Source organism: Fulmarus glacialis, unplaced genomic scaffold (assembly GCF_000690835.1).
Source record: "Fulmarus glacialis isolate BGI_N327 unplaced genomic scaffold, ASM69083v1 scaffold9169, whole genome shotgun sequence".
NCBI lineage: Eukaryota > Metazoa > Chordata > Aves > Procellariiformes > Procellariidae > Fulmarus > Fulmarus glacialis.
Genome location: NW_009233860.1, coordinates 43,826 through 68,674, shown reverse-complemented (window position 1 = coordinate 68,674; position 24,849 = coordinate 43,826). Strand labels below are relative to the sequence as shown.

The 24,849-nt window shown below is 37.3% G+C and overlaps 1 protein-coding gene across 1 annotated transcript; it reads left to right on the top strand.

Moving 5' to 3' along the window:
• Positions 1 to 2,341: 2,341 nt before the first annotated feature.
• On the top strand, positions 2,342 to 19,283 carry N4BP1 (NEDD4 binding protein 1; the record flags this gene model as incomplete). The annotated part of the gene is made up of 6 exons (XM_009585460.1): positions 2,342 to 4,116; positions 12,389 to 12,519; positions 12,967 to 13,063; positions 14,837 to 14,944; positions 16,504 to 16,611; positions 18,750 to 19,283. Coding segments are annotated over 6 exons (2,556 nt in total), but the record flags the coding sequence as incomplete, so codon positions are not given.
• Between the last annotated feature and the right edge of the window lie 5,566 nt (positions 19,284 to 24,849).

Genomic DNA, 24,849 nt, shown 5'->3' with positions numbered 1-24,849 from the left:
CGGCCACCGCGTTGTGAAACACCGGTGCCGGCTGCCTGCGGCTGCGTGAGGGCTTGTAGCACCTGCGAGAGCGGGCCAAGTTTTGTTGTAAAGCGCGATTAAAATGTATCGCTCTCCTTTTTGTTCCCCAAGTCAAGAAATTCTTCGGAGTTGGTTGGGTGATGTTGTTTCGCAATTGCTTTACAGACTTAACTTATTCTGTGGCATTTAGTAGCTTATTAGCAAAGCTCTCACTAACAGCTTAACAGAGGTAAGATTTCCTTAGTGTAAAAGTTGGCAGATCCAGACCGCTTCACCAGTCTGTTTGCTTTCTTTTTAACCGAACACTAAACAAGTTAAAAGAGAGCTGTCTAGGCTGATTGTGTCTCTGGCTGCGACACTAGTTGCTGTGAAGTATCTTCACAGAACTATCTTGTTAAATCTCTGTACAAGTAACCTTTGGGGGAGCTCAGCAGTAATGACGAAATTAGTATTACTCATAGTGGACCTGGCAACTATAGCTGTTTGAATCATGTGATTGAGAACGGTAGTGGGAGCCCTAGCTGGGCTGAAGGTAGCTTTCAAAACCAAAATCCCGCTATGTGGGCGTTTGTGTCTGTTTGTTTGTTTAAATACACGTATATGTTAGTGGGGATCTGTAGCATGTATTTTGTGACTTAATTCACAGACTTGGCAGTCCACTTTCAAAAACTCGATTCCTTAACTGTGTAATGCCTAAAACTTATAAGGAAAATACTATGAATGTTGAGGTTTTTGAATTATTTGACTCTGAAATTGACTCTAAACCAGTTTGCTTGTATATTTGGGCTCAGAGACTCCAGAAACCATTACAGGTAGCATAAACAGCTATTCTTCTTCTCCGGGTAGCTGCAGTACAACTTTCTTTTTTACAGAAAATTAAAGCCTGAAACAAATTGCACAAGATTTCCATTTGCTAATTGCTGCTTTTCCTAATAACATACAAAATATTTCCTACTCCAGATACTTTAAAGGGTATGGGAGGTGTGTCTTCCCTTAAATGTAGAGCAGTTTTCAGACCCTGTCTGGAGGATTATTGACTAGAAAGTACGAACAATTGCACATTTTTATTGTCTCCCTTTAAAAGGTGTTGTGATAGCAATTTGTGTTTTAATTCATCAGTCACATGCGATGTATTCATTCTTCAGTGCTGTTTAGTAAATGGAAAAAAAAAAAGTTCCCAGATTTTGAATATCCTTTTTTCTAATTATGTTATTGTCCTGTTGCCCTGCAAAAGCAGTCATATGATGACTAAGGCATGAAAAGTAATCCTGTCGATTTTGTTGCAGAAGGAGTTTGTGCGATATGGTCTTGAAGCAGCCTGCCTTGATACCTGTGGTGATGTAACACAAGAGATGATAGGAAGTGGTGTTATGTTATTCATTACGTTGTATTGGTTTTCAGTTTCATTTAAAAGAGGAGTTTAATTTCTGAGAGTAAAGATAGATCATAAAATTTGGTATACTTGGGAGTCTGCAAATACATTGGCTGCAGCTTAGAAACTGGTTTCACTACATTACAGAATTTTGAGCACAGAAAGAGACCCCCCCCCCCCAAAAAAAAATCTGCTAAAAACCTGGATTTCTCGAACACAGACCTAGCTGGAGCCTGGAGTTTTCTCAGTCATTTGTCAGTATCATCTGCTTTTTCAAAATACTGAGTTTCAAAGCCTCATGTGGAAAGATGGCTTGCTGTTGAGCTTTTTGGGTGTAATTTTCTTTAGTGTTATATGCCCATTGTAAGGTGCTCTGGCAGTTGTAGTTTTAAAATACAAATGTTTTATTGGTTAATAAGGGAATCTATCAGAGTCCAGATAGTGGATTTGTCATTTGTTTGGTTTTAGCATATTTTTTTTTCTATCGGGTATCTTTTAATGGATATACTGTGGCTACTAGTTATGTTGTGCCATGCCACAGGATCAATGTCCTTGATTCATTAGTAGTAAGTACAGAATAAGTAACGCATAATAGCTATTTAAAAATGTAGGATAGCTACTGCTGTGATGAGCCTTTGGAAATTTTCTTTAGAAACTGTTTTTAGAAGTTCAGTTTTACAGACTGGGTAGAATTCTCTAGTGCAAGATGTATGTTCATGAAGTGTATGTTCTCTTTGACCAGAGAATGTGGATCTATTTAAAAATCACTTCAGATATCTGTATTTTATCTCTATTAGCCAGTTTACTGGCAGCATTTACTTTATCACATTTCTTATGCTAAGTTGGCTTTATTTTCTAATGTACTTGTCCATTACTGACCTAACCAAAACTAATTTTATATATTAGCTTTTCACAAATATTCACTCTGCTGTCTTTTTCTCCTTCTAGGAGTATATTAAGGGACTCTGTGAACCTGAACTAGAAGAAAAGGAGTACTACCCAAAGGACATGCACTGCATCTTTGTTGGTGCACAGAGCCTGTTCCTCAACAGTCTTATTCAGGATACCTGTGCTGATATAACAGTGCTGGAAATAGGATTGCTCAGTATTAAGGGGGGTGCAGAAGCTGTTGTTATGGCTCAAAGTCATGTTCAGCAGTTTGTGAAGCTTTTTGAGAATAATGAAAGCTTATTAAGCGACAATGAACCAGAGATTAAAAAACAATTCAGACAATTTGTGGAAGCACATGCAGATAAATATACAATGGATTTACTGATTTTGCCTAGCTCACTAAAAAGAGAGCTCCTATCTCTCACACAAACTGAATGTTGTGAAGTGGAGAGCGATATCATAGATCTTACAGATTCTGAAAGCCCGATAGAGCTTTTACAAAACAGAGCCTCCAAAGTAATCTCTACGAACAGAGATGGAAGAGTAGGTGGTGAGGAAGCAAGAAACAATGCTGGGACACCTGTAACTGAGCTTACAAAGCAAATGGACACTGTGTTTTCTGATGCTCCTGAAACAAGTTTTGTTCCCATAAATATTGTGCCTCTGTTAGAGGCAGTGGTGCCTAAAGAAAGGCAGTCATGTAAAAGAAGATCTTCTGATGATGAGGAAAGGCTCCCTAAAAAGCAATTCTCTTTGGAAAATGATCAGGAAGTGAAATCTGCTTCACACAGTAATCCTTCAGACAGCGATGCAGTTATTGATGTGCTTTCGGATAGCTGCAATGAATCAGATGATCCCAGTTATTGCCTTAAAGAAGGTGATGATATCAGTGAGGAAATGGAATATAAGATTCTTGTGAACTTTTTCAGAACAATGGGATATTCCCAAAATATTGTAGAAAAAGTTATTGGTATCCTAGGACAGTCTGTGGAACCATTAACATTGCTAGAAGAAATTGAAAAGGAAAATTTAAAATTTCAAAAAGAACATGAACAGTCATCTCAAAAGCCTACAACTAAGAATCCTCCTTTAGGAAGTAATGCAAATAATTCACAAAAGCTAGAAGACAAAGGCATTTCTAACAATAAAAGTCCACTTAAATCCAGTCATACTTCAAAGGAGACAAAAAATGAATATCACAAAATAAGAGATTCACCAAGCGTGCAAGTTGACACAGAAGATAAAATGCATATGTTGGTATGCAAACCTGCTTCTCCTTCCAGTAAAAATTCAGCTACATGCTATAAACAAAGAGACATTTATTGCCCTGGTAAGAATCACAGTTCAAGGTCAAGTGATACCGAATCTGATGGTGGTGTAACTTTTGGCACTGTACAAGCTGGAGCTTTAAAAGATGTTGATTTTGTAGCCAGAGGAAGCTCAAATGTGCAGCGTATCTCAACTAAGACTAAAACTGCAGTTCAGCAAAAATCTGCAGGGCCCTCAACTGTACAGAATAGTCATCCTGTTTTTGAGGACCAATTAGGACACTGCAGCTCTTCTTCTCAAGCGAGATCTCTCAACCAACGCCTTTCTCAGACCTCAAATTCTGAAAATCCTATCCCAGAGCAGGTATTGTCTTCACAAATACATCCTTCAAATCCTGATAGAGAGACAGTGGGACCACACAGGCGTCATCCTGATCCTTCAGTTACTGGAGTCCAAAGATTTTTGGAATCTCTGAAAAAGCCGTACAGACTGGAGTTGAAAAATGAACCTGGGAAACCATATTTAAAACATATCATTATTGATGGAAGCAATGTTGCAATTTCGTAAGTATTGTTCTTTTCAGCTATCTCTTTATTAAAAGTTCAATGAACTTTCAAATGTAGTAGGGACTAAGAGATTGCTGTGGCATGTGTAAAGTTTTTGCTAGCTAGCTTTTTGGTGACCAACAGTCCATGTACACAGCAAGGTTTTTCAGCTACTGGTAATGGCTGATTATGGTAAGGCTTGATAATGAAAAATTACGTGAGATTGACAGTAGCCATTTTAATTTCCAACACATAGCAATTGATAGTTTTTATTCTCCGTGTAGTGACAGCATTCATTTTTGTGACTGACTTGTTTGGAGTTATTCTTCTTTGTTGAGATACTGTGCATAGAAAGAAATTCAGAAGTTTTTAGCAGGTACACTATATGACACTTACTGCAGCACACAAATCCAGCTAGGACAGTGTGGTTGTGGGATATTCTATCATGAAACCATTCTTGTAGAATTTACTTCTGGTTTAAAAAAATTACATAGCCTGAAGTTGAACAAATGCAATAACTGGTTAAAATAGAATAAGGAAAATCCTTGATTTTGACTTAAAAATTGGTTGGTAATTGCAATACTCTGGAAAATATTTTCTGTAAAGCCTTTTAAGACTTAGCTTTCCTGCTCTGGTAGAAATTTGCAAATTTGTAAAAACAGGTAGCTCAGATTTATGAAGCCCAAATACTGACATAATCTGAACAAACTTGAACAGAATAGGCAATGGAAACTAAAACTAGATATATGTTAGAGGTAGATGAGATCCTTTTTGATAACAGGATGTTTCAAAATGAAAAGTGAATTAATTCTACAGCATTTCTTACTAGGCAATGGTCAAATTTCAAACCCGATTTGTGCCATTTCAGAGCAACCTTCTTTGAATTATCAGTGCTTCAGCTCAATGTAACACTTCAGTCAGAAGTAATTTCAGTGAGCTCTGCTCTGTTGCAAGCAATTTTATGCATGATACTTAATTTGCTTTGCACGCACCTAACAAAGAATTTGAGTTACCATCAACTCAAAAATGTTTTGTTTTTTTACTTCCGCTCTTAGCGTCTTGTAATTTTAAAGTGGAGGTTCTTATATAGTAGTAACGTATTTGTCCTTTAACAACATTACACATTAGTTCTTGGGTCCTGTTACTTTTTGCAACAAAAATATTCTATCCCCCTCCATAAAACTTGCGGAACAGGGAACCATGTGTATGTGTGTGCACACCTCGTCTCCTATTCCTCCTGATACCTGAAAGAATGTATGCAAATGATAGTAGACAATTATAAGGCTGTTGGATAATTTTAATAGATTGGCTGACAAGGCACCATGCAAACAAACTCTTTGAAATGGGGACAGTTAATACTGAAGAGATCAAGAAATCCCTTTCATTGACTATGATGCCGGGATTTTCCATTATTGTAAATATCTTCTAATTCCCTTTTTTTTTTTTCTCCAATGTTTCTATTGTAGACAACTTTGGAGGACGTTGCCAATTACAATTTTCTTTTTTTATTTTCTTTTTTTTAAGTTTGTAATAACTAACTGGACTAGCAAAAATCAGTTAGAACCTGAATCTCTTTAAAATTTTGTGCTTCAATTGGTTCATTTTAACATTTTTCTCATCAGAACTATCCTTGATTTGATTGCTGTTCTCTAGTCAAGAAGAGACTTGGATTTGTTCTTTTTATACTAAGTAATTTTGGCAAGCATGCATGTCAAAAGGTTTCGTCAGTGTTTGCTATGGGGCTTTTTTGTAGTTTTGGAATATGAAAGCAATGACAAATGCAGTATTTCTTCTTAATGAGGAAGTGGTAGTTTTTAAGAACAAACTGACTGACTGTTCTGCTCCACTCGTCAATGTAACAATAAGTAAGAGTAAACTTACTATGAGAACTTGCTATTTAAGATTTTTTTTGGTGCATTCAGAGTTCCTCTGCTGAACATGCATAAACCCTTCCAAGTACAGAAATTAGTTTTCATTTTGAAACCATGATGCCAGAACGAAAATGGAGTACTTTAAGCAAAACAATAGTAATTCTGAAAAAGATCATCTGTATCACCAAAGTGGGAAAAGGTTAGGCTATTTAAGTGTTTCTTAAAGACTTAAACTATTTTAAAATATGCATTTTAATCCTAGAGATCGGAAGTCCTGAAGAGCCTCATATCAGCTATATTATCTTGTATTTAGTTGTAACTAACTCTTGAATAGAATCACTACCAGTGATTCCATGAAGTCTGTAGGATGATCTTAGGCTGAGAAAAACACATCTGACTGGTTAATATACATGTATCATATGCTTCCCAAAAGAATGGGCTTAAATGCTGTTTAGGAGAAGAAAGTAAACTTTTCCAGGAAAAAAAATTACAATGTTATGTACCATAAGAAAATAATGTCGAAGTCTGTCCTAAAATGAATTTAATGTTTCAGACAGTTGACAGCTGATACAGTTTCCCAGAAGTAACAATGTAAACACAGATCTGCACGTGCATGTACACACAGTTGTGTTAATGGGGAAAAAAATGGATGTATGCTTCTAGTTTCATAGAGATAGATAAAGATGCCCTTAGATATTGTTCTTTCGTGGTTATGAAATATCTACTGTAGCTCCTAAATATTTCACCAAAATTCACAGAATAGCAAAACTTCCTCAATTGTTAGGCATAATAAATACTTTAACTCCCTTTTCTCTGTAATACATATGAATTTTGCTTGAGAACAGAAATAGTAAATTCTGTTGTTATTTTTGTGAAGTGCTAGTAGAACTGTTAATACTATTTTAGCAAATTGGGGAATCAATCTTAACTTCTTCCCTTTATGTACAGTCCTAGCCTGATGATTTCTATTTTGATACCTTGGTATTTGCTGATAAGTTATGTGGACTACCAGATGATACCTTGAAATTCCTAGACATATAGTTCATTCAGAAATATTTCTGCTCGTGTTTTAAACTTAATTCATATAAAAATATATCTCACTTTGCCTGTTTTTTTGACAGGCCTCTTACGTATTTGCATGTGTTCCTGCTCGATCACTATTTTTTTCCATTCAACAAAACATACATTTTTAAATATGATTAGCTTCAAATGCAGTTTAAGGACCAAGGACCTAGTAATATAGAAATGTTTGCAGTTAGTCCAGAAAGTCTCTATAGCACAGATGAGGCATCAAAAGTAAATCTAAGTAACAACTTCTGTTTATGAGAAGGAATGTCGGCAGATTTCTTAATGTGTAACCTTTCCTACCAAGTGATCATTAATTGAAGAAGGTGATGATCATCCTTAAATTGATTTTCCCAGGTTAAAGAGCCCAGAGCTAGTCCCTTATGACTGGCAACTGTAAAACTTTTCAGGTCATTCACTGGAGAATTAATTTAATTAATAGATTAAGGTTTTCTGTCATTTTTTCTGTATTACTAACTTCAAAGGGGAAGCCTGACATGATACATAACTCTTGACACTGCTTTAATTCAAGTACAGTGTTTTGTTACAGTAAATAGTTTTTAAAGCAAACTTATTTCCTCATACTTCAGACTCTGTTATTTAGAAAATAGTGATGTAAAAGTGCAAGTCACAACTGAGTCATAAGCTACCTTGAACTTTTTAAAAATGGTTTCCCAAACGTGGAAGAGAATTAGTGGAAGAGAAATGCAAATTGTTGGGGTCATGTAGAAAATAACAAATACACCACATCATCTTTGTCTATTTGTTTTTTTAATATGGAGAGATTTTTTTCATCTACGTATGTCATTTATGGGGTTTTGTGTCTTTTTTTTTTTCTTTTTTTTTTAGGAACAACTAAATACATCTGAAACAAATTATTAAAAGATGGTGAATAAACATCTGCTTATCTCTGATGGCTGCAAGACTACTGTAGGCAGTGGTCTCCTAACTTTTTTTGATTGAGGACCCTGTGCTGGTTTTGGCTGGGGTAGAGTTAATTTTCTTCATAGTAGCTAGTATGGGGCTGTGTTTTGGATTTGTGCTGGAAACAGTGTTGATAACACAGGGATGTTTTCGTTATTGCTGAGCAGTGCTTACACAGAGTCAAGGCCTTCTCTGCCTCTCACCCCACCCCACTAGCAAGTAGGCTAGGGGTGCACGAGAAGTTGGGAGGGGACACGGCTGGGACAGTGACCCCAACTGACCAAAGGGATATTCCATACCATATGACGTCATGCTCAGCATATAAAGCTGGGGGAAGAAGAAGGAAGGGGGAACGTTTGGAGTGATGGCGTTTGTCTTTCAAGTAACCATTACGCGTGATGGAGCCCTGCTTTCCTGGACATGGCTGAACACCTGCCTGCCAATAGGAAGTAGTGAATGAACTCCTTGTTTTGCTTTGCTTGTGCGCACAGCTTTTGCTTTGCCAATTAAACTGTCTTTATCTCAACCCATGAGTTTTCTCACTTTTACTCTTCTGATTCTCTCCCCCACCCCACTGCGGGGGAGTGAGCGAGCGGCTGCGTGGTGCTTAGTTGCTGGCTGGGGTTAAACCACGACACGCCCCTATAAGTAAAAAAATCTTTGAACGTGCACTGCCAATATATGTATATTTATCAACTATATATGTGCATTACTGAAGTTCTAATATTTCCTTCGTGCACCCCAATGGATTGTCTTGCCCAGTAGCTGGGGTGCGCACACACCACATTAGAGTAGGGCAAAGTAGCTGGGTACCACTGACATACAGTCCCCAAACACAGTTATAGAACATCTGCCGCCTGCTGCTTAGCCAAATGAAAACTCTGCTTATGAAAAGAAAAGGACAGAGAACTGCCTCAAAACAGCAGAACCATTGAGGTATTTAAATGTCCTACTAAATAATCAATGCATGGGGGCCTGAGGGTTTTTTAGTGTAGGTATTCTGCAGCTTCCTTCTGGCTCATTATTTTCTTCCATCTTAGAAAGTGAATAATTGTTTTCAGTTTTGCTTTGAATTGCTTTCAGTTTTACTTCTCAGTACCTTGAGATTATGGACATCTGCTTCCATGACTATGTTGGAGGGTTTTTTGACCCCTGAGTGTCATGTGTTTTTTGGGCGGGGCGGGATATTAATGCATTGCCCACATGCTTGGACTAAGGCTGTATGGGCTTCCAAATCACTACACTTGCCTTGTGTCTTAACTCTGAAAGACTGCAAGAAGCTGAAGAATTTTTCCTCTTGACGTGTGCAGCCTAGTGAAAATGGCACATTGGTCTATTAATGCTAGCTGTACTTTCGGTGTGCTTGTTGAATGAGAGAAAGCCCAGAGTTTACTCTAACTGCTAACAAGGATTTTTAAAAATTGCCTCTTTTTGTGTGCTGAAAACAGGCCCTTCAGGGCAGACTGAAATATCCAGATAGTTGTTGGGTAGTTTTAAATTAAATTTTATTAAAATGTGAAAGAAACTTAGAATGAAAGAATAATTGGATGGAATTATATCTTGCTAGAATTATTTGTAAATAATGATATGTACTTTCCCTAATTTAGTTACAAAACCAAAGGGGAAATGTTACACGTCCTAGAAAGCAACCTGCTGCTTATGATCTCTTGGTTAACTTCAGAAATACCTTTGTAGGGTCTTCACAGGTTTTTAAAGAACTGGGACAGCCAAAACCAGTATTTACAATAGCAATTAGGGAACGGATGCAGTCTTTGAGATGGATGTTTTGAAAAGACCACCTTGCTGTGGTAATTTGCTGTCCTCCAGATGTTTACCTCACTCAAATAAAGCATTTCTATTTCTGTTTATCTAGCAGTGGCATATTTATTCATATTATAGGTCACCTTAATTCTACAGGTTATTTGATAATAAGTTAAATATATTGCTTCTATTTGCATGCTTTTTTTTTTGTTAAGTTGCTACAGAGCAGGAGTTTGTGATCATACAGGACAAATCAAGAGCTGCTGTTCTAGGCTTCAAAACATTTAAAAAACAGAGAGTACTCTGTGTAGTTTAAAGCTCTAAAACAGGAGAATGGACAAATAGAGAAGGCATAATTTCCAACATGAACATTGAGACCTCTGCATCTCTTGAATTCTAATCGAGAGCCATTAATACAAATATTTAACAGAGTATTCCAGTTTGTTAAAGAGGATATCTAACTTAAAGCAGGGGGATGATGACTGCATTTTAAGTTTATGGCCTAGAAGGTTTGCGAGGGGTAGCTCCTCTGTGACAGTTGCATTCCTTTATTTGACTGCTCTTGACATAAAGAGCACTTAATTTTATTAGGGCAAGTGTGGCATAGGATTTTTTTTTTCTCCAGAAACTCTGTTAATAAGTCAGATTTTTTGCCTTTTATAGTTCAATTTTTCTGCACTTCTACATAAAACATTCCTCTCCAAATTCAGAGAACTTAATAATTTATATTTTGATACATTTATTTTAAAATGAGCTTACAAAATGGGAGAAGGATACATGAATGCTACTAAAGGCTGAGTTTCACTGTAAAATATTTCCACGGACGTGTTTTAAAGAACTCTCTGTTCAGAAGATTTCCTGGTAGGTTAAACGAGGGTTTTAAAGGTAAGATTTCATTCAAAACTAATAAGGCTTACTATTAGGCTTATCATACACAGTTGCACATTAATTAGGAGACTGGTTTAAAATACGAATACCACTTGATCGCTTATTGTTATGAGAAGCACTTTGTAGTGATTTAACATCTAACTCAAAACATAGAGTATATACTACTTTGTAAGAAGTGCTTTGCCTGTTCATGCCATCAGTTCTGAATCGGTATAAGTGTCTTTTCTAACTAAATATATCTTTGTTTTGTCTAAGTGTAGCCTCTAGTCTATGAAAATGCCAGGGGAAAAGTTTCTGAATGAAAACTGGATTTAGCTTTATGTAAGGTGCTAATAGGTGTTTTGTGGGAACTTATTCTAGAGGTATTTTTGGTTCTCTCTTCTGTGCTTTATTTTAAGATTCTTCTTCCATTATTCTCCTGAAGCTCAGTTCCCAGAATCTGGTTAGACAGTTAATTGCTAAAGGAGGACTTCCCACCATGTGTTAAACGGGCGTATAGGATCATTGGGATAATTTAGATTGAGAGGGACTTCACAAGGTCATCACCTCCAATCTTTATATCACTTATATTGGGCAGTTGGTGATTTTTCTGGAAAGTCACTTAATTGAGTTGCAAAAACAGGTAATAAACATCTTATATTTTAAAATGGGGAAAAAAAAATAGATTGCCACTAAAATACAGTGTTTTGAAAGTGTTTCTTCAAATAAATTTCATTATTTTGCTTGAAAACGGTAGCTCAGATTGTTGAAATGAAGGGAGAGGAAGCCCTAATATCTTAGATTATCAGAGGACTTCTCAGATGTAATCCTTGGGAACCAGTTGAACCAAAGGTGTTCTATTTTGCGTGGGACTTTATTTGAAACTACCACAATATTGGATTATGATCATTTAAATCTATAATCAATAGATTTCGGAAACCATCTGTTGTGGTTTAACCTGGCAGGCAGCTAAAAACCACACAACCATTTGCTTACTCCCCCCGCAGTGGGATGGGGGAAAGAATCGGAAAAAAGGTAAAATTCATGAATTGAAATAAGGACAATTTAATAGGACAGAAAAAGAAGGGAAAATAATAATAGTGACAAAAGAATATACAAAACAAGGGATGCACAGTGCAGTTGCTCACCACACACTGACCGATGCCCAGCCAGTTCCTGAGCGGCAGCTGCACCCCCCCGGCCAACTCCCCCCAGTTTTTTGTTCAGCATGACATCATATGGTATGGAATACCCCTTTGGCCAGTTTGGGTCAGCTGTCCTGGCTGTGTCCCCTCCCAACTTCTTGTGCACCTCCAGCCTCCTTGCTGGCAGGGCAGTATGAGAAGCTGAAAAGTCCTTGACTCTGTGTAAGCACTGCTCAGCAACAACTAAAACATCAGTGTGTTATCAACATTATTTTCATCCTAAACCCAAAACACAGCACTATACCAGCTACTAGGAAGAAAATTAACTCTATCTCAGCCGAAACCAGGACACCATCACTATTGGCCTCTTTTTAAAGCTAAACCTACTTCTAATTACTCAAATATCGTTGTGCCCACGAAACTGAAAGGGGACTGAGCAATAAAGTTGCAAAGTGATGTTTCTATTCTCTTCTTCTGCTGAAGATCCCTTTCCATTTATAAGATTCCTCATCTATAACATCCATCTACCTTTTATTTTGGTGAGGCTGTATGTGTAACTTCCAGCTTCAGTTTGCAACGTTTTGTTCCATTTTCTTTGTATTCATAGTAGTAAAACTCTAGTGAATTTAATCTCCCTTCTCCTTCTTTCACCCCTAGTCATGGTCTAAGGAAATTCTTCTCCTGTCGAGGAATTGCAATAGCTGTTGACTACTTTTGGAAACGTGGCCACAGAAATATTACCGTGTTCGTTCCACAGTGGAGAACAAGACGTGATCCTTCCATTACAGGTGAGGGAAATAGTTTACTAATGTTTTCTTTATTAAACTAAACTGTAACTATTTCTTTGGCTACTTCTGTGAAGAATGAATGGAGAAGGAATTCTTCATAAATGTTAAGCATGAGCAGTCTTGGCTGCTCAGCATGAGTAATTGGGTTTCTGTATACGATGTGAGAGACACTGAAATGCTGTTTAGGTTAACTGATGTGCCATTAAGTGAAGGTCTTTTTGGTTTGTTTGGGTTTTGTTTGCTCTTTAATTTCTAGTTTCAACCTCTTCTTCCCCATTTTTATAATCTTAGCAATTCGTCAGCTATCAGTATGTCATTTCTGTAGATTAATAGGTACAAAAATAGCCTATTTTCTCTGCTAATTATATCTCAGACTAATTGTCAAATCTATAAATAGCTTACAAGAAAGCTTTTGTTTTTAAGAACAGTTGTTTCATGTTTTAACAGAGCAGGATTTCTTAACACAGCTCCAGGATGTTGGAATATTGTCTTTAACTCCTGCAAGGATGGTTTTAGGAGCAAGAATTGCTGCTCATGATGACAGGTACGGAATATACATAGTTTTAAAGTCTTTTTGAACATCTGACTAATGGTTGTAAAAGCTTAATACTTAATAAGCAGTAGTATTAGCTAGTTCTTCAACCTGTCTAGACAGAGCGCCATGCATCTAACTTAAGACTGAGCTCTGTTACATTATTTTACTGTCCTAAGAAACATTTTTATACATAATTCTCTAATAATATTGTAGATACTCTTTTTAGAAATACATGGAAAATGGCAAATTTTCATGGCAATTTTAACAAAAAAAAAAAAGTTAATCCATTTCAAATGTCATCACTTGCATTGAGAAAGAAATTAGTCTTTTAGTAATGTTTTTATGCTTTCCTGATCATCAGTCTGTACCGGAATTGTCTTTTATGTTTGGGGAGCACTAGCATGAATCTGATCAGGTACTATTTTTTTCCGTTTTTTTTTCTTGATGCCATTGTGGCAAATGGACATAGATGTGTATTTGGAGCAGTGTATTTGTAGCAATGTGTGGGCTAGTAAATTTCCAAGTTAATTTAAGCACCAAAGTTCAACTTCAAAATGTGGGGATCATCTTTCAGTGAACAACAGCAAGCTTTAGGTTTTTTTGTTGGGTGTTGGGGAGGTTTCCTAGTGCTTACATAGCTATTGCCAAATTTTCTCAGTCTTGAGACATGGTTAAAAGCGCATGCTGCTTAAGTTTTTTTCCACAACCAGCTTTTTTAATTCTGCATGGATGAGAGTTTGCAGCTTTGAAATTGTTTTGCAGCTTGCTACAGTTCAGTGGATTTCGGTTTCTTCGTTCCTACTAATAATCATTCATACTTTATTTTTCTGACTACAAAATTGTCAGGTTTTTGCATCATGGGCATGCCTGTTTTTGTTAGATTGCACAGTCATGTACCTGATTGCACAACTTGATACGCAAGAGATATATAAAGTAGAGTACACTTAATTATCTTCCTTGTTAAAATATAGCAACTCTGATCTCTTATATAATAATGTTGTAGAAAAAAAAAAGTAGAAGGGAGCCAAGTTGGAGTTGTTTACACACTAATATTTTATATACATCCAGCATTTCATATAAAATGCTATGTAGGTGCCGTATTTACAGTTGAGATTATTGTGGAAATGAGTGTTGTGCTAACATATCTATGCTTTCGTCAAAAGTGTACACATTTCTTTAAAAAAACACCATACATTATCTCTTTGCTAAAATAGTTTCAAATGGCAAAAAGCTTGTTTTCAGACAGGTAAAAAAAACCATGGGATTTTCTTAATAAATGAGTAGTTAACTTGTCATAATTTATTTTACAGCAAAATGGTAGCAGCGCTCTTTGTTTACAAGCATTGGCAGAGCAAACAACTAACATGCATAACACTGTCTTGCAGAACACGGATATTAATGCTAAGCAAACAAGTATATGGAAATAAGTTTCTGTTGGAATGTGTAATAAATACTGCACTCTTTTGTAAAGCAAACCATTTACCTCTCCGAATATTTCAGAATCTGATAATCCCATGGGCTTTGGTGGGTTTTGCTTGTGGCGTTTTTCTATTGGGAAAAAGCCTCCCATGAAGGCTCTGCTGCACTAAATAAATGCATGCTACCTAAAACGTTGTTTAAAGTTACACGGTGGATCAAAACATAGTAATTCTCTGGTAATCAAAGTGCATGTTTTCATGCGAATAGATTACTCTTGGATGGTGAAATGTTTACTTTTCTGGATCTTTGGACAATTTTCAGCAAAGCAGACTATCTTAACAGTCTTTGAAATGAATTTTACAGGTTTTTATTACATCTTGCTGATAAAACTGGAGGTGTTATTGTGACTAATGACAACTTCAGAGAATTTGTGACAGAATCACTTGCCTGGAGAGAAATTATTCAAAAAAGGTAATTACTCAATTTCTATGAAAGCTTAAAAGGATGTCTGTCCTTACAGTTGTAGGCACTCTACCTTCATGTGGGATTTTTATTTTTAATTCATCTGTCATGCAATTCTGGTAGAGCCCAACCAAGTACTGTATTTGTTTCACCACTTTGATTCGTGGCCTTGTAATGGTGTGTTGAGTAGTCTAATGTCCCTATTATTCATATATTCTCTAATGTAAGTCTGTTAATTGCTCACATAAATAGGAGCTTGGTGTGGCAGCCAAGCTGTATCACTTCTGAAGCTCGATGTTAGATCCTGTTAGAGTACACACTTTGTGGTCCATTCTCACAGGCTTTCTTGTTTGACATTTCATTTCTTCAGGGAGACATGATAGCTGATGCAGACATACAGTGTCACTTTCAAGGTTTCAGAATCAATCACTCTTTACTGCAGTACAACAAATCGCCATAGCTAAACAAAATAATGAATACTTGCAACATATCCCTGTAGCCATAGCCCTGCAATTGTTGTGTGTCCTTTCGGTTTAGGTGAGTTCACTTAGCTATCAAATATCCCTGCTTCAGCTTGTGGATTCTCTGTGAATTATAGTTTCTCCTGTGCAACTGGTTTCTTTTTTTAGTTCGTTTGGTTTGGTTTTCCCCCCTCCAGTTAAATCGGGTCATTTTACTATTAAGGTATGATCTTCTATTGCCCAAATTTCCCACTAATCTCTCAGTCTCCCTGACATCTTCTGAGGGTACACCTACTGCAGTGACTGGGGTCTATATAGGTCTAATGAAATAAATAATTGAAAACGGTCTTGGGTTCTCACAATATAGCTGGGAGAACATGGAATTGATGTTGGCTAATCATGTAGGTATTTACGCTATTTCTTGAGTGAATTCTACCCAAGTCAGGTTTTGTTCTCCTATAGAACTTTAGCAAGAATACTTAGCACGTCATTCTGAGTCTGTGGTTTTTTAAGAGCTTGTGTTAACATCTGCTATTAGTTTTACTTCTGGGGAAATTCCACTATACCAAATTCTCTCCTTGCAGACAAATTTTAGTTGAACTTGTTTCCTTTAATGCAGATTTCCCTCTGTCTCAAAATGATTCCAGAAAAAAAGCTTCTGTGTGTCTTAATTGTAAACAGCTAATGCTATGTTTGCTAGTTGTGTGGCTTTCTGATAACATACGCATTTTAGCTACGTGGTTGAAGATCCTTACAAGGAAGAGAAGTTTGAACAATCAGAAAATCTTCTCTAATCTCCTAGAAAATTCCACCCTGGTCTCTGCAAAAATTTGCAGTCATCCAACACTTGCTGTCAAAAACAAAAAATAAAAAAAAAAAAGCTCAGTGTTCTGCAGTGCAATGGGAACAGTTCACATAAGCTCCCATTAAATTATTTTGACAGTGAATGCTGGTTGTATCTAAAAAGGGTTAGTAGTTAAGTTTCAGTGACTCCTGATGTGGTGTGAAGTGTCTGCTCTAATGCAACTTGTCCTATGCTACAGAGGTGAAGGGCAGCGAGGGTGTAATACATTGTTAGTAAATAATATTGAAAGAACTCTCTTGCAGGTTGCTCCAGTACACTTTTGCTGGTGACATATTTATGGTTCCTGATGATCCTTTGGGAAGAAATGGACCTAGATTAGATGACTTCCTTCGAAGTGAAGGCTGTTCTAGGTACAAGCACTGTTCTCACTTTTGTTTGAGACAGTTACAATTTCAAATGTGAAATAAACTGTTTTCCTGGTTCACTTGAACACTTCTTTAGGTCTGTATAGTAAAGGTACAGTAAAATTAAGCAAGAACACTGCAGGATGTAGTAGCTTAACAAAAACATGTTTTTCCTGTTACTTCAGTCTGTTCAGAAACTGCTGGTGACATTTGCATCTAATCAAGATCTCTCTCAGAACTAAGATAAGTAAGACAATAACTTCCTCTGAGATTTGATTGTGGTGGCTTTCATACAAAGGTGGTCCAAACTGTGTTAACATTGCACAAAGCTGCCAGTGGTTTGGGTATGTGGTAGCCTGGTATCCTGTTAATTACAGTGATGTTATTTAAAACACCTTGGTTGATTACTTCTAGTGGCACAATAGGTGCTACAAAAGAAACACTCTGCACTCATATTCTTTGTCATGGGAGAGGCATTTCACTTCACACTTGAGGGTACTGTACTGTTAATAAAATTATCTTTGAGAGGCATTGTTATTAAATGCATTTGTATTTGATTCATAATTTTAAATATTAATTAAACATATATTGTTCTGTTAAGATCATTGTACTTTTTAAATGTGCATCTATTCGAAGTATGAATTTACTTTGCATTAACTGCCAAGACTTGAGAATGGGTTTGCTCTTTTGCACAAGAAAATAAGCTGCTCTTTGTTCTTCTTTCACCAGCTTAGGAATTATAAATGCTAACGATAGTGAGGAGTATTGAGAGAGCTTTTAGAAACAAGTGAGGTAAATAAAATTAGCAATACAAAAGGCAAGCTATACTTGAGGATTAATACAAAGAAAAAGCAGGAATCTCAGCTATTGGAAACAATTCATGAAAGTGAGACATGTATACTCCAGTAGGTCACAGGTTGATTTGAAAATAATCATGTAACATCGACATGAAAAAAGCAAGTGCAGTTCTAGAACTCCAGTAAGAAACACTTAAGAAAGTATTCAAGCTCTGATATAAAACCCTTACGATATGTCATTTGGAACACTGTGTTTTAGCTGCCTGTGTTCGAGAAAAATAAAGTGAAAACAGTGTGTGTTCTGAGAGGTGACTGTGATGATTGTAGAAATGGAAAGACACTCTTTTGAGAAGACTCTGGAAGAGCTTGGTTTCCTGTCTGTAAACTTGGAACTGGAGCTAGGCTTTAGTTTTTGGGGGTGTGTGGTCAGGTTTTTTAAAGACAGAGAAAAGGTGCCAGTGTAAAGAGTTAATTTTGTTCCTTCCCTGACGCTTTTCTGCTTGAGTTAAATGATGCAGAAAGCATAAATGGCACCAGGAATAGGATCAGAAACTAGAAGGATCTCGAGCAATTAGGGAGCCTTTCCGTGTTGAATAGTGGGAGGTGTCGTAACCTAAATACTTTTAAAATAGAGCTCTCTAATTTACGTACTGTTTCCCTAGGTGGTAGGAGAATGGACTGTAACATGAGTTCCAGTTCACATTTCTGTGTTATCTGGAGCCATCTGAAGTAGGCTTGGCCCTAAATTCTGTAGTGCTAGCAGTTTAGAGTAGCAACAACTTTTCAAAGTCTGAAATGAAATCTCAATAATTAAGGAAGAATATTCAGATCCTGAAATTGCTGAAAAATTTCATTGCCCCATTAAGGATATCATATGAGGGAAACAAGGCCTTTATCTAAATGTGAGCACAGCTCACAGTCATGACCAAAAGTAGATGAGAAATAGTCTTGTGGAGCATCTGGAGGCCCCTTTGGTCTGTCAGTATTTTCACATGTTCTGAGTCAGCATACATGTGTTCAATGTATCTTTTTATCCATTTAGCTCAATAATACTGATGTTGATACTTCCATAAAATAAGCTTTGACTGTTGCTGTATTCTGCCAAGTACTCACAGCATATTGGAACTAGTCCTAGATAATTAGTCGTGCCAGAATCAAACTGAAAACTGTTACACCTACCGTTTTGTTTCACTTTGAAAAAATGCTCATCATTTGATTCCGACCAGTAACTAGCTGAGCAGCAGTGAAGTAGAGGAGTTATACGCATTTTTCTTTTCTATGTTTGTACAGAGACAGCTAGCATCTCCTTTACCTTAATTTAATCAAAATTTTTATTTTGTTCCATAGAGATTTTCGGTCAGCACAAAAGACTTTACAGAGCACTGGACAATATTCTTCTGAGACACCTGTCTTCGTGCCAGTCCCCAAACCAACCAGTAGCAGTCGACAGCCTAAAAACAGAGTACATGGTGATCGTTCATCAACATGGCTTCCACTGGAAACAAACATACAGGCTTGTCTAGCAATTCCACCACAGAGATCTGCCTCAGAAACAGTACAGCTAAGAGAAGCCCTAATAAAAATTTTTCCTGATTATGAGCAAAGACAGAAGATTGATCAAATACTAGCTGATCATCCATTCATGAGAGATCTTAATGCACTGTCTGCCATGGTGCTTGACTAAATATTATACAGGGTTTTTATATCACAACTGATCTAACTAACTTTGAATATCAATGTGAAGAAAAATGTTGCTCTGTTATGTTACTTTGTGAATATTCAGAACCTAATTTTATTTGTATAAACAAAGATATTTTTTGTGTATGTTCTGTTGCTAATAGATGCCAGTTTTTGGTAAATTAAAAACTGCTGCTACTACAATTTGTAGTAATATTTTCTATGAAAAAACAAATCATCTTCTTCACTTGAATTGCTTATTAAAGCAGTAGCAGTTCTAAAAAACTGTTACCACTTTAAATAGTGTGTTAGCACTTTTTAAAAAACCCTTTCCTCAAAAGGGAAAAATCATGTCAGAGGCTTAAAAGTGACTCTTACAGCTTCAGATGTATTTTCCAGATGCACGCATAACATACTATAATATAAGCCATGCACCTGTCAGCTATCATTGTTCGTGTTTTTATCTAGAGTATATAAATATTCTTTCTATGCTCTACTAGTACCTCCTTCACTTACAAACTTCAAAATATTTCTCCATGGAAATAAAACAGACCCTTTTAATATTTTCAAATACGAAGACTTCTACGTAGTGTATATGTGAACCTGCTTTCTTAAGTCTGCATCATGGATTTTGGAAATAGGCTATACTCTTAAGAGTCTATGGACAGCAGTTTGAAGGTCACTGTATGGGAGCAGTGGATGTTCGGTGTATTGTTGAAGTACTGTCACAAGGTGGCGTTATGCATCTGTTGCTTTGTAATGATCAACAGGAAGGCTTCTGACCTATTCTGAAGTGCTTATTTTTATATAAAGAAAGACTAAATGCAAAACAGATAACAATAAATGTAAGAGTGTTACGGATAAAATTGTATATTATATGAATAACTTACGGATACTAAGCAGCCTTCTGATATTACGGGCAGCTAAGCTTGTATATATGGCTACAAAGCTTGTATATATGGGTAAAATCTTAGTGCCCATGGAATGAAAAACAAGAAAATCCATTTGCTTATTCATCCAGGTTGAGAGACACTATGCTAGAGTAGTTAGGAGAGGGAAGGTTTCAATTAGAAAGTGTAAATTCACAATTCTCCTCAATAGTAGGTATTTGTAGTGCTTTAAAAAATCTGTGATACCTACATTGGTTTTTAAATTGGAAATTCTTCTGACTATCAATACTCTTTCAGAGTAATTTTAGTATCTTTAACAACCTGCTTTGTTACCTGTTTGTCTTTGCCCTGCCTGTTCTAAATCTGAATGCTGTGATAAGCTATTAAGAGAATGTGATGTTGTTTATATAGAAATGGCGTGCTGTCTTGTGCGGAGCTAATACGCTGCAGTTAACAGTCAGCTTCACCCCTTTAAATCTGTTCTGGGATCTCTCCCATAAGTAAGCTGGAAAAAAAGGAACATAATTTATGAAAGTTGACCAATAAGACCACTTTCAAGAGCAGAAGCAAAGTGAAGATTGCTCTGTGTCTATGTCTCTGCACACACTTAAGTCTGTTATACCTTCCTTTTAATCGGTTTCTGGTGCTAAGTGTTCACATTAGTAAAATCAAATTAGACTGTAAAGAAAATGTGGGCTACAGAGCCCATGTTAAATTTCTGACATACTGAGCCTTACCTTAAAGCATGAGAATAGTGGCTTTCTCTCCAGTAGGAATTCCCTGGGTTCTGAAATCACTCTTTGCTTAAATGCAAAAGAGCTGAAATATTCTGAGGCAATGAGGGTGTTGAAAGTCTGTCTTCTTGCATGGCCCTTTCACATGTATTGTGAAGTCAGAAACGGAAAGCAAAGTCTTGGTCTTCCTTCAACAGGAGCAAACTCAAAGATGATTGCAGCAAGAGCAAAAGAAAAGTGTTAGGAACAGTTATTACAGCATCTCAAAAATACAAGTGAGGACGAAGAAAGGTTTTGAATATGTTTCTACATCCAAATAGACAAATCTTAATTTTTTTTTTTCCTGTATAAATGAGAGGGCAATTCATTAGTCAGATGGGCAGAGTCATTCTGATCAGAATGCCAAGAAGCAGTGCTTACCTGTTAAATGCTATGTGATCACCAAGTTCTGTCTCCATAAAAACTTAGGCACGTTCCTAAAGTCTGTTGTCACTGATGGGAGTTAGTATTTTAATAAGTAGTAAAGGAATAAATTATGACCAGTGAAGGGCTTTTCCTTAACAGGGATAGGATCGCAAAGAGGACTGATGGTGAATTGGATAATTCTGCTTAGTTCTGCATTGGAGTGAGACACGGGAACTTTGGGTCAGCATGTGCTGTTCACTTCTATGCTAAACATCTAATTTGAAAGGAATTAAAGTGGAATGGAGCATCAAGCGTTCAGCAGAGTAGTAGCTGATTATTTTTGCATGACACAAGAAGCCTAGCTGGGAATAGTAGCTATCTAAAACCTGTAATCTTGCCACTTTTTCCCAGATAGAGGACAGACTTGACAAATCAATTGATTTTGATGGCAGAACCTTATTGCTGGACGTTAAAGCAAGCTGTCACAGCTAAAGTTCATGTAAAATGATACCAAGTGAGGCCAAAGGTTCTTTGTTTTCTATTTTTCTTTTTTTAGGTTCTGTTGTCCCTTCAGCTTTGAGTTTTAAACACTGCATCTCTGTTAACGGGGAAGATGACAAACATAACTAGTATGGTCTGAATTTTCCTTGAGGGAGATGGGTGGAGCTGTTGCAATGCTATGCCATATAGTTGAGGAACACGCAGGGTGGCTTCTCAACTGCACTTGGAATAAAACCATCAGTGTGTTTCAGTTTTGTTTTCCCTTGTTCTTAGTTCCCTATTAACCGACTTACTGTAAGTATGGCTGTTCATAAAATCCTCTTTCAGTGCACAACAGAACTAGCCCTGCATGAAACACAGCAACCGAGAAAGCTTTCTTGGACCCAACAGAACAAGTTTTTTGTTTGGATTTTTGTTTTTAATGGCAAAGAAAATACGCTTTTTTATGCAAGTTGGTCTGTGATTCTCCTTTATCAACTGTACAAAGTGCTCAGATTGAAATGAGCAGAGGAAAAGGTGAAGTCTAAGTCTGAATGTAGCCAGGATGTTCCTGATCCCTAGAATAAATTAATTTTCTGTGAAATGGTATATCGCTAATACAGCTTTCAATTTCTTGGTATTTCCACTAAAATGGGAAGATAAAGGAATATTTCTTTGATCTTGCTCAGAACTTCCCTGTTGTCTAGAATAAGATATTCATAATTCCAGGTAGATAACAACTACTTTTACCTGAACAGAACAGCCCTGAGTTTACCTGTAATAGTAAAAAAGCGCCAAGACCCAACAATGAGCAACAAAAAAACCAAAATCCTGGGTATATGTGTAATCTCCTAGCTCCATACTAAACCAAGAAAATACTATAATCACCTGAGTGCATTCAAGTAGTTGTCTGTGTGATAACTAATGTGTAACTGTGGTCTAGTTCTGCTGTGATCCTTGTGTAGCAAACAGTGCAGTTCAGATACCCAAGACACTCTGGATTTGTCAGTTTGGGACCAGCAGGATCCAGCTCTAAGCAATGATCTTAGAGTCTCTATTCTGCTTCCTGCATTGCTCCCAATCCCAGAGAGCTCACACCTGAGATATATTACTGGGTTCTGTGCTGGCAAAAGAAGCATACAGTGAGTGACACGGTTTTGCAAGCAAGTCCTCCACTGATGGTGTTTCCTGCTGGACCTGAGCTAATGCCATGAAGTGTCTTTGTACTGTGTTTCCCAGTGTGTCCCACAATGTGGTATTTGGGCTTTTTCCTACCAGTGTTAATGCCTTGTGTATTCCAGGCACCTTTCCCATCATCTTGAAAGACAGAGTTGACTGAACCTAAGAGAAAAAGCACATCAGTTTAAAAATATGAAATATACTGGGTTTTTTGCAATAAATATATTTATTGCAAAATACTATTTCCTAATGCTAACTTGTATGAAGAAAGAAAAATATGAAAAATTGTCAAAATACTGTAATATGTGGGAAAGCTGTTCTTTACCGAAAAAAAGTTAAGATGAAAACCTTAATATGAGTAGGTAAAAATCTCCAGGAAGAGACTGTTACAGAACTGAACAAGTTTTTTCCACACAGTCACACAGGAGCATTACATAGGTTCATTCACATACCCCCTGGGTATATAGCAAGTGCCCACGTGTTCTTGTTGCCTATGAAAAAATACTAATCGATTAATGATAAACTAACAACATAATTGTAAATCACCTTTTGTTTAACACAGAGAATGATCACACAGAGGGTCAATTTGTAGCGTGAATATTAATACATAATTCCCATTCTTTTTATAGACAGATCTGAGACAATGCTTAGATTTTAATGGGTGGAAAACATGGAAGAAAAGGGCTTTAATACAAGGAACTACAGAATTGCCAAGGAGCGTATTTGAAGAGTATCTTTTTTCTTATCAACCAAAATGTTCCACACAGATTGCCAGCATAATTGTTCCCATTTTTCAAACAGAGACACTGAGACACAAGAAAGAACCAACTTGCCTAAAACTGCTCAGTATGGCGGATGGAAGTGATGACCAAGCTCCCAAGCCTTACCGCAGCAACGAGCTCCTTGGTAAATCCCTCCTCATCACACCATGACATCTATCCTGCCTAGGCAGATGTCCATGGCTGACGTGAAGATTTTTCTCAGCTGGCTCAAGCATGCTCTACCCTGCAAGCAGCACAACAGCCCTGCTGCTGTGGAAAATGAGGCCTCTGAGGGCGTCCATCTTGTTTCACCTCAGGTGAGCTGTGGCAGCGAGGGAGGGAAAAGGGGCGTGAGGAAACAGGAAGCCTGAGAGGGTGGCGGGTGACTGACACAGTGCTTAAGGGAAGGCCTTGTGAGCTTGTATGGCAGCCTGGGCAGCAGCTGTGCTAGTTTTCTGTGCCTCGGACCAATTTTGCAGCTGAAGCAGGCAGGTTGAGAGTGAATGAACGAGAGACACTGAGGTGAAAGAGGCTGGCGGGAAAGCGACGGGATGAGGGAGCACAAGCCAAGCCCCTGCTCAGTGGCAGACTGTGTGGTAGCAGCAAAGCCCTCAGCTGGATACAGGGCAGCTCTGCAGTAGGTATGTGTTTTAGGTGAGCTTAAATCTCACTGCTCTATCTGTACCACTAGGCTTGACAAAATATAGTGATGTCAGTATTAAACTGAGATGGCGAACTGCAGGTAGCCTACTGTGCTGAACAGCCTACGTACAAGGTGAGGGGTGTCAGAGAGGTCAAGACTGTACTTCTGTTTTTAAATAATTGCTAAAAGATACAATCAAATGTGTTTCCTGTTAAGGCTATGATTTAATGGTGCAAATGCTGTGTAAACACTGTAGCTATCTGTAGTAGAGGAGATGGGATTCAGTCTTTTTACCTCAGTATATACCTCAGGCTTCTGTTCATATGAATTGGTTTGCTGCAACTGATGGCAGAGATTTTGGGGGTTTGTTTTTCTTGTCCTGAATGATTGAGCTGCGCCTGAAAAATGTTAAGTATTACGTTCTTATGCCAAAATAAATATTCATGCTTGGACTTAATCAAGAATAGATGAATCAATTCAAAGTCACACAATTACTTAATCAAGCGAAGACAGAACTCCAGTGTGATTTTTGGGCTTTGTTTGTTTGTTCTCAATTTTAGAGGGAAATTGCCTTCTCTCTTTGCACCTGGTCTGATACTAGCTATAGGCTCCCTTAAACCGCCTGGAGCCTGCGTGCATGTGTGAACATGCTTGTTGAAGAACTTGTCTTTCACTTAT